The 10,076-nt window shown below is 40.1% G+C and overlaps 1 protein-coding gene across 2 annotated transcripts in view; it reads left to right on the plus strand.

Annotated features, from left to right (window-relative positions):
* Nucleotides 1-9,852, plus strand: part of LOC114140829 (rho GTPase-activating protein 6) — a 60,476-nt gene extending 50,624 nt beyond the window's left edge. For both annotated transcript variants that reach the window (XM_028011074.1, XM_028011075.1), the window contains exons 4-14: nucleotides 1,001-1,149; nucleotides 1,937-2,065; nucleotides 2,185-2,380; nucleotides 2,477-2,532; nucleotides 4,213-4,363; nucleotides 4,509-4,657; nucleotides 5,731-5,910; nucleotides 6,135-6,226; nucleotides 6,309-6,523; nucleotides 6,605-6,676; nucleotides 7,137-9,852. In XM_028011074.1, the coding sequence (XP_027866875.1) occupies nucleotides 1,001-1,149; nucleotides 1,937-2,065; nucleotides 2,185-2,380; nucleotides 2,477-2,532; nucleotides 4,213-4,363; nucleotides 4,509-4,657; nucleotides 5,731-5,910; nucleotides 6,135-6,226; nucleotides 6,309-6,523; nucleotides 6,605-6,676; nucleotides 7,137-7,633 (1,886 nt within the window). In that variant the 3' untranslated portion in view covers nucleotides 7,634-9,852. The remainder of the gene's footprint in view (nucleotides 1-1,000; nucleotides 1,150-1,936; nucleotides 2,066-2,184; nucleotides 2,381-2,476; nucleotides 2,533-4,212; nucleotides 4,364-4,508; nucleotides 4,658-5,730; nucleotides 5,911-6,134; nucleotides 6,227-6,308; nucleotides 6,524-6,604; nucleotides 6,677-7,136) is intronic.
* The last annotated feature ends 224 nt before the right edge of the window (nucleotides 9,853-10,076 follow it).

Below are 10,076 nucleotides of genomic sequence, written 5' to 3' on the forward strand. Positions count from 1 at the left end.
TTTCACTTAGAGGCTTTTACGCAAGACAGCCAAATGGACAAATGGAAGATATTAATTTGGTTGCAGAAATCTGGTTGGCAGAAGTATTTTTGAAAAGACTTGGGAGATCAACATGAACAAATATGGCCCATTTATCCTACGCAGAGCGTTACAAAAGTCTGATCCAGACTCATCTTGGTAAACAAAATAATCCTTCCTTCATATGTTTTTTAGCACTTTTGTTGAACTGCAAGTTAATCCCCACCTACCTTCACATGTTAGCATACACGATTCAAACCATACCCAACTTTTCCCCAGGGCTATTTTGATACCACTGACAGCATGAGAAATGTGGTTTGGCTGTGGATTCATCTGTGAAATCCAATAATCGGGAGTCACATCGACTCTAAATGCATTTCTGTGTTTATGTGCAATTATGTAAAGCCTTTTAACACAGTGAGACTCCAGAGCAAACACATTGTGTCACAATGGAAGCCATCATGTTGTCTAAAAACCGCAGGCCTGCATTTGTGGCTGTGGAATGGATTTTTTTTCTTCTCTCTCTTAGTCGCTCGTAGACCTGCGCTTTTAGATTTTGCATTACAGGACTCTCCAGACAGAATTTAGTCTTTATGAACATATTCAAAAAGGTTTGAAGCATACAATGAGAACGATCCTCTTCAACTGTAGATGATGGGCAGGCGGAGTACGGGATGGCTTGGCAGGAAGCCATCCATGTTATTTTGGTCAAGAAAGCTAAAATAAGGCGGCATCGTCACGTTTCCTCTGATGTATTATTTTGGAAAACAGATGTTGCGCTTTAATCACCGCGCAAGATTTTTACTGACACGGTAAACATGCTTTTTGATGCTTTTTATTGCGTCTGCGTAAAAGGCCAAGCCGAAACAGATGGGACGCAGAGCCTCTGCTTACCATCTTCAGGACTATTTTTGGTAGTTTCATGCCTCATACGTTTTATTGTCTCGATTTAAAAGAACCTGCTTCTTCCCCCTCTCCACAGAGTGTGTACCCCAGGCCTTCAGCATACCCCTGTCCCAGGTTATTGCTAATGACAGAGCGCACAGGCAGCGCCAGGATGCTTACCGCCTGGACCCTCCGCAAAGGGAGGAGCACAAAGACTCCTCCGACCTTGTGTCATCCATTTTGCAGGTCTTTAATCATCTACTTTTACTGTTTGGAAATTCACAGAATTTTTTACACAAATGCTGTGAAAAAAAAGAAAGAAAAGTGATTGCTCCCTCACAGATGTTTTAAATTTTGCTTTTAATACCAGACAAATATAACTTGAAAAATACAAAATGGATTTTTCAAACGATTATGTCATTTATGAAGGAACTAAAGCTGGCCTTTCAAAAAAAAAAAAAAATTTGACAAAACATAATTTACATCTTTATGGAAAACTTTTGGTCCACTTGTTTAAGAATTGTTTTAATTTCAATATATACGAGTCATTTGAAGAAGGACTAACTGGACTTTGATTAAGTCACTCCAAAACTTTTATTTAGATTGTTTTTAGCTATTGGGAGCTTGACTTGTTGGTGTATCTTCATCATTTGTTGGACCACATAACCAAAGCAAAATTAGCTCGAGTTTAAAGATGCAATCTGGACTTTTGAGGATTTTCTGTAGAATTCAAACGCTGCAAAAACACAAAATCCACTGAACATTTTCCACAGGTTCTGATGAACTTCAAGATGTTTCTTTAGAAAATGTGTAACAGGCTTGTGATCCTGCAATATTTGGCATGAAAATGAAAATGTTTTAAAAATTGCATTTTGTCATAATTTTATATAGATATAATTAGATATAATTTTCAAATTATATCTGTCGAATCTGAAGCATTTAACTGGGACAAAATAAGACAAAAACAAGCAATTGTGGGTTTCAATTGTGGAGAAAAACACAAATTAAGACCCTGGATGGATGTTTTGTTTAGTTCGCCACCAAGCGACCCTCCAACAAAGAGTTATCCAGCAGTAACTCCTCACTCAGTTCCACGTCAGAGACGGCCAATGAGTCAACATCACCCAACACCCCCGAGTCTGCACCACGAGTCCGCCGGAGGGTAAGAAAGCGCTTTAAAAGTCCTCCTTCCTCTCCTCGAATCCCAAACATGGACCTGCTTGTTTTTGTTTGTTTAATTCACTGGAGTTAGATTGAATCAAATGCATGATTACCCACCAGGGAGGCATGTCTGTGGATTCCATCACAGACCTGGACGACAACCAGTCCCGCCTCCTCGAGGCGTTGCAGCTCTCCCTGCCGGCCGAGACGCAGAGCAAGAAGGAAAAGCACAGAGACAAACGTCTGAGCCTGAACCCCATCTACCGGCAGGTGCCCCGGGTGGTCGACAGCTGCTGTCAGCACATCGAGAAATACGGTAGGCATATGCCCAACTTGAGCAGTTGGTGAAAACATTTCGCACTTCATGTTTTCAAACTCATTTTTGTTGGGGTTTTTTTTCGTTTCTTTTCAGGTTTGCAGACTGTGGGAATCTTCAGAGTGGGAAGCTCTAAGAAGAGAGTAAGACAAGTGAGTTCTCCAAAATGTTTCTCATTTGACAGGATTTTTCTTCAGTTGGTACAAAGTTATCCACTTCAATCCAGAAATTTTTCGTTTTTCAGAAATATTGGCACTGGCTTAGCAAATTCTTTATTTATGACTTAACAAAATCATGCTGGGGTGCAGGTCATCGTCTAGACCGAATCCTGTCTGATGGTGGTTCATTCTTGAGTTTTGTGGTCCAAAATTTCAGACTTATTTTTTGTTATCTCTACATTGTGACACAGCTCTATATAACATGGGAAAATTCACACACACAAAAAAATACCTGGACTATTTAAAAAAGTAGCATTTATTAATGGCATTGCTCTAAGGTAGAACTGGGAAGAAAACCATTCTGTTGGATGAAAGGAAACCTCTCACATGGTTTCAATCAAAGTCCTTCATGGTTGGCACGGCCACTTTTGCTGCTCTGGAGAAATTATTTTCCACCGATTCCAATCAATCTAAGGGAGGTTTCATCTTTAACTGTTCATCCTTGTGCTTCGTAATGAATTTCAGTCTGTCTTTGATGTTTTCCTCGTACAAAAGTTCTTATCACTATGCTATTGCTTTAAAACCCTTTGGACAGATGCACACTCACCAACCTGCTGTCAAACATGAACAAGCTCTGCGATGGTGGCAACATGTTTTTGTAGCACCACCCAATCTGATTGATGCATTTCTGGCTCTTCATGGATGCTAACACAAACACACATCCGTCAACACACAAATCTGAAAGGCGTGATGTAAAAAAAAGTATCGAAAACTAGATATTTGTTCTTTTCACTTCACAATTCAACATTACTTTCTGTTGGAGCCCTAAAAATACACTGAGTTTTGTGGTTTTAGTGTAAAAAACCCCCCCAAAAAACTGAAGTTGAAGGTATACAAGTTCTGTTGTAAACATAAGTTATTTTATATATATTTGCCTGACTATTGTTTCCCTCAAAAACAACAGCCAGGTCTTATTTGGGAAGAGGTTTAAGGATTATCTTTGATCTTCAAATTAATCAGTTTTTGTCCCGGATGGTTTACAACTCGCTCAGTCAACCAGAACAGGTCAAATCTTTCATAAATTTGCATTTCTTACATTTTTTTTGTAGCATGAGCTGATATATAATCAGCTTGTAAACCGTCAGCTGCATTGGTGTTATCTGCTGTAATGGTTCAGAGGTAATGGATGGACGGCTGCTTAGGGAGGGGATGGCGTTTAGGTGGGAGAACATTTAGTCAGAGTGGTATGTTGTGTTTAGAAGCGATGACGTTCTTTTGAAGATCAACAACCTTTTTGTTGCGCATAAATCATATTATTTATGTAAAGCCAATACCTGAGAGTGTGTAACTTATTTTTGAGTTTGTTTCAGATAGTTCTGGATGATTCGTGGTTATTAGAGCAAATTTCTCAAATCAAAATATGTTGGAAGTGATGTGTTTTATATCGTCTCCTAAAAAAAGAAAAGCAAAACTGGAATGAGCCGTCTGGATGTCCTCCAAAAGGCTAGATGGTCAAGATTACAACTCATACTGGCAGAAGTGGTCTGGATACAGTCGTTTAGAGGGTCAAAAGGTTGGGAATGTGTACGGGTGTGTCGCTTCAAAGAATATAATGTCCATTGTTTAGTGGAGAGGATGTTTCTGAAAGTCGCTCTTCCTCTCCTTGGCTCTCAGCTGCGGGAGGAGTTCGATCGGGGTATCGACGTGCAGCTGGACGAGGAACACAGCGTTCACGATGTGGCGGCTCTGCTGAAGGAGTTCCTCAGGGACATGCCTGACCCGCTTCTAACCCGGGAGCTCTACACAGCCTTCATCAACACCACATGTGAGCCTCACCAACCTGCTACTTTCTGGTTACCATACCATACTTAAAAACTGCAAAAACAAATCAAACCTATAAGAAAGTGAACATTTTCCCCAGACGGGTATTTTTTCCTCTATCTTATTCCCTCCTGATCTGTGCTGCACAGTGTTGGATCTGGATGAGCAGCAGAGCGTCATGCAGTTGCTGATCTACCTTCTCCCAGCATGCAACAGCGACACTCTTCACCGCCTGCTTGAGTTTCTGTCCACCGTAGCGGACCATGCCAATGACCAGCACACCAAGGACGGTCAGGAGGTGAGGACCGAACAGAAGTATCAGGTTGAGTAGAGAACGCGCTTAAATATCTTCTGGGCGGTTTGTGTAAGGTTTATTTCCACCTCATTTGGTGGAAATAACCAAAAACAAGTAACAGGAAGCGGCTTGTTTAACCAGGCTCTATCTGCAGCCCTGGAGGAGAAAATGCTCTGGACAAACACTGATGGAAGATTACCAAGTGGTCTTGGAGTGGCTATGACATCAGATATTATGTGAATGGCTGCACTTACACCCAGATCTGCAAACTAAACTGACATTTAGCTACCATTGGCTGCAACAGAAACAGCCTAAAGACGGGGAATCATATAGGCACATATGAGGTTTTCATTTCAGAAATAGACTGATTAGAGAAAATAAAAACACGTTGAAACTGTTTTATCCTATTCCAATTGTTTTTCAGCAACATCTTTTTGTGATTGTCATCACTTTTCCACACCAATACCTTTTTATACGTGTTTCAAAGATTTGTTTTTCTTACTTTTTCCCTTAAGGAGTACATTTTCTTCAAGGGAGTGTTCGTGGTTTTTGCTCAAGTTCTTATGCACATGAAAATGTATTTTGTGTGTGTGTGTGTTAATGTGTTTAGATGACAATAAACTCAAACACTGAAAGTGGGTTTAAGGCTCCCACGTCCTGACCCTGTCACAGGAAGTCCGGATGTTCCACATCAGATTGTGAAGATCTCTTCATTACATTTTTTGGCTGCTGGTGCTTCTCATCCCTCCACAGAGACTGGGTGTGGAAAGGGAGTGAACTGGACAAGAGAAAGTTAACTGGATTCAGATTTTTGAGCTGGGATTGTACATTTTGTTACCAAATATGAGCTACTATGCCTCAACACAAAAGAAAACACTGTGTTAAATGTGCCCAAGCACTCAAAATTAGAGTAGAATGTAAGGCATTAGGAACAACATGGAAAACGAGACCAAATGATCAAAATGGGAAAGTGCTAGGAAGTTATGAAAAACTACAAAAATACTCTTAGTACTTTAGTATATAAATGTATAACGAGTATAATGTTAATTTTGTTGCCTAAATCGATTCTATTTCAGATTCCAGGGAACAAAATGACGTCTCTAAATCTCGCCACCATCTTCGGGCCCAACCTGCTCCACAAACAGAAGAGCTCAGATAAGGAGTTCAGCGTCCAGAGCTCTGCCCGGGCCGAGGAGAGCACTGCCGTCATCGCCGTGCTGCAGAGGATGATCGCAGGGTGCCAAACCCTCTTCATGGTTTGTAGCTTTGCTTGGTGCACATATGCACTCAATTTCACATTTGCTTGCTTGTTTTGACTTTAAGAGTCCTCAATAACTTGAGAAGAACTAAACTTTTTAGACTGAGCTCTCATTTTTTATTTTACTTTTGCAACTTTTTTCCCACAAATATGGATTTAAGGTCTTAGTGAGTGTTCAAGCATTGATTGAAGAATTCAATGTGATTGATTGTGGTCTTATAGGTGCCCCCCGATCTGCAAAATGAAGTCTTGATGAGCCTTTTGGAGACAGATCCAGATGTGGTTGATTATCTTCTCAGGAGGAAAGCCTCACAGTGAGTCACATTCATTCACCGTCTCCATGTCTCATTTTTCTTCAACCGTCTGTATGTTCCCTAATTTTTGGTTTTACCACAGGAGTCCCGACCTCCTTCAGTCTGAGGAGCCCTTTGCTCTGAGCGAGCGACGTTCGTCCAGCGACTCCAACAAGGTGTCCAGTGGTGAAGTTTCTCCTTACGACAACAATTCGCCGGTGCCGAGCGAGCGAAGAGGAGATCCAGGGAGTCCAGCCGCTGACCAGCAGTTCCCTGCAGTGGAGCAGGTGGCCGACTGGAGTCGAGAGCCTTCTAAAGGTCAGCTCTGTAGAACTTATCAACTCACTAAGTCTTTTCTTTCTCCTATGGTACTAAGTAACATTTTTTAACCTTTTTCAGAGGAGCATGCTAACATTTGGGGCACATGGCACACCACTCTCAAGCCAGTTCTCAAGAATCAATTGCATACCGGTAACCATTTTGAAATCAGTTACTGCCCTGAGCACCATGAGGATTATAACTTCAAACTAATACCACAAAATGAAATATATTCAATGGATTCTCCTGAGGTCATCAACCTACTGATATAACAGCAAAATAGAAAAGTTCTATAGTTTTCTCAAAGCTAATATCTGAGATAAACACTTGAATCTGTGTGTTAGTTTACATTTTTAATTGAATTATTGAAATTACTTCATTTTTTTAAATACGCAACTGTAGAATGTTAGTCTTATGATTTTGGAAGTTCGTTATGAAAATTAATCATAACCATTATTTTATATATATATATATATATATATATATATATATATAATTATATATAATTAATAAAAAATATTTTTTCTATTACTAATTTTAAGTGTTCAGGTATTTCTGTGTTCTTATTTATTAAAAATAATGAGTTTTTCTCATGATGTGATGCTGTTCCTAGGTTCCCATGGCAACATGTCAGAGGAAAGCTCCCGCAGCTCTCAGGAAGGTCTTGACGGACTCCATGGTGACGTCAAACTGCACAACGACGCAAAACGGACTCACAGGACACCGGAGTGCAGATCCCACCCCCCTGTTACCCGACTGTGCACGGCCCCCCACTCGGAGGCGGGGCGGCCGCGCCTCCACCTGAACATTAAACCCCCTGTGACAGCCCACCTGAACAGCATGCCAGGCCCCCTTCAGTCACCAAGCGACGGACGCTCCCCTCCCCCATACAACGCCCATCACCGTGTGGCAGGCTCTCAGAGCTTGCCGCAGCTTGCTGCACCCCCTCGGCCCCCACCGCAGCCCGGCAGACCGACAACGCCGCAGACCAACTTGGGCCAGATGGTTCCGCAGAGTTCTGAGTGGCAGGAATGGCAGCGGGAACGGTGGCAGATCTGGCAGCTGCTCTCGTCAGACAACGCCGACACACTGCCGGAGACGCTGGTGTGATCTTAAGACTGTAGTCTCCAAAACCTTTCATTGACCCCCCCTTCCATCTTTTCCTTCTCTTAAGAAACCCTCTTTGAGCTCTTGCATCTCACCGCCTTGAAGATGTTTACATGCGCAGCTCCTGCCTTATACAGACTTTTTTAAATCTACGAGCCACAAGTATTTCTTCTTTGTATGGATTTTGTGACCTCTCTTTTTTTTGTGAGATAGGAGTCCACCAAAAATACCTCAAAGTATATATACCCCTGTAGAGAAAATACCCAAGTATTCCACTATGAGTCAGCTTATCCTCCATGATGGAAAACTATTTTCCATTTTGTAAACACATTTTATTGCTTTTATTTTGTACACACACTCTAAGATGTACGCATCATTATTTGCTGCTAACTTGTTTTGTGAATAAGAATTCTGTTGATGTAATTCAGCCACGTTTCTGCAAAGATCAAACTTTTAATTATGCTTTAATGTTAAATGTTATTGGACTGTACAATATGTAAGATAATGTAACATATGTATGTTTTCCTCAGAGTATCTCCGTAAAATTAAGACACCTGCTTTGCTGGTTTGTCTAGATGCTTTTTGTCTCTCTTTTGTTACCATATTTCCTTTTGAATGTGGAAAGTTTCTCTTTTGGCTTAAATGCTGTAAGTTGTGCGCTCTTGCCGCCTGCTGGACTGCGGACACAATGTGACAAAGCTCCACTAGGGGAGCTTTGTCGAATGTTCAAGATGGGTATTTGGACAGGTTTTGTAAATATTTCCTTTATTTCACAAGCATAAAAAAACATCTGATTTTAAAAGCAAAGTGTCAGGTCATTAAAAGAAAATTAATCAAATTCTGATGCAAAAACACAAAGTTTAGCCTTAGACACCATGCATAGATACTGATATTTACAAGTATTTCAAAATATGACAAATTTGGAAAAAAAAGAAGATATTTTTTCATGGTATTATTGATTTTTGTAAAAGAAGAAAAAACATATATATACTTAATGTAAAATATTAAATAAAAAAAAATGTACAGCCTCTTCTATAATTATTGGCACCCCTGGTAAAGTTGTGTTCTCCAAAGAATTTAAGTGAGGACTAGGATTGTGACGGGAAGAGATTTCTTTTTTTTTTTTTAAGTTTGTCTCTGTATTGATTCTGCAGTGTAACTCCCAATCATTTACATTTGTCAAACAGGTTTTTTCCCCCTATAATACCTACCAAACAGCAACATGTTGATAGGATCTAATGCTATGGAGAGAAGGAGAATTCAAACTGGCACATGTTGATGCAGTTTTCTTTAAAACTAGTTTTGGAGATTTATGGACTGTATTGAGGTAAATGTGTGCCTTTGTCATAGCACTTGTAAAATGTTTTCAGTTATCCCTTTGACTGTAGATATGGGCAAACCTTAACAGCTAAAGGTAATGCACTGCAATAAAAAAAATAATTTATTTCTGAGATCTTTTACAGATCTTTACCAGGAGTGTTGATAGTCATGTAGGGTGCTGGAAATATTCTTTCAAATGTTTTTTTCAGAGCTATTAATTGATTCTTTTGCATAGCACACATTTAACTGAATAATGCCAAACAGACCCAACTGATTAACGACATTGATCCAGTCTGGCCTACTCTTCTCAGATTTGACTCTGAAGTGAAATATTTGCAGGCAAATATTTCACTTTTTTATTCTCTACACAAATCATATTTGCTCATATAAAGCCCTTTTTGATTTCTATTGGTCAGCAAAATATAGCCCTATAACAGAAGAAATGGTTTTCATAATGCAGGTGGTGCCATCTAGTGTTGGAAAAACGCACTCCAGCTTGTTCCTGCCTCCCACGTTGCAAAATTTCCATGGAAACCCACCCGCCTATCAGTACGGAGATTCGAAGCATGTGACTTAAAGCACCTTTTGGAATAAATGCTAGGAATTGAGTGTGCCATAGGTTTGGTATCTCCATGTATAGCTCATTTTATTTTATACTTCTGTGGGTTTCTTTGTTGTTATAATATGAAATAAAATGTATCCATCTGAACTGAAAAAAGAAAGAAAAAAAGAAAGCAATGGTCTTCATTTAATGTCATGTCTTGTTGACTTAACTATTAAACCACCAGAGCCTGTTTGTTTTGGTGGCTTTTACGGGGTCAAAGGTTGTGTTTGGTTACTGCTTTTGTACTGCGTGTCCTCATCAGCATATGCTACCATTGAATTAAATATGATAAAGTTTACACCTGGATGTCCTTTAATATTTTCATACTACATTTCATGAACATTCATTTCTATCCAGTCTCTCTCTATATATATAGCAGCAAATCCCAATAGACAACCTGTAGATTAAAGTCCAAGATGCACTCTCTGCAGAGTTTACTGCCTCCGTCTGTGTGCCTTGTTGCATTATTTCGGCAGCTTTTGCTGCGGGAGATCAAAGCGACCTCTAGGCTGTGCTTTGTTA

The sequence above is a fragment of the Xiphophorus couchianus genome, chromosome 24, assembly GCF_001444195.1.
Source record: "Xiphophorus couchianus chromosome 24, X_couchianus-1.0, whole genome shotgun sequence".
In the NCBI taxonomy this organism is placed as follows: Eukaryota; Metazoa; Chordata; class Actinopteri; order Cyprinodontiformes; family Poeciliidae; genus Xiphophorus; species Xiphophorus couchianus.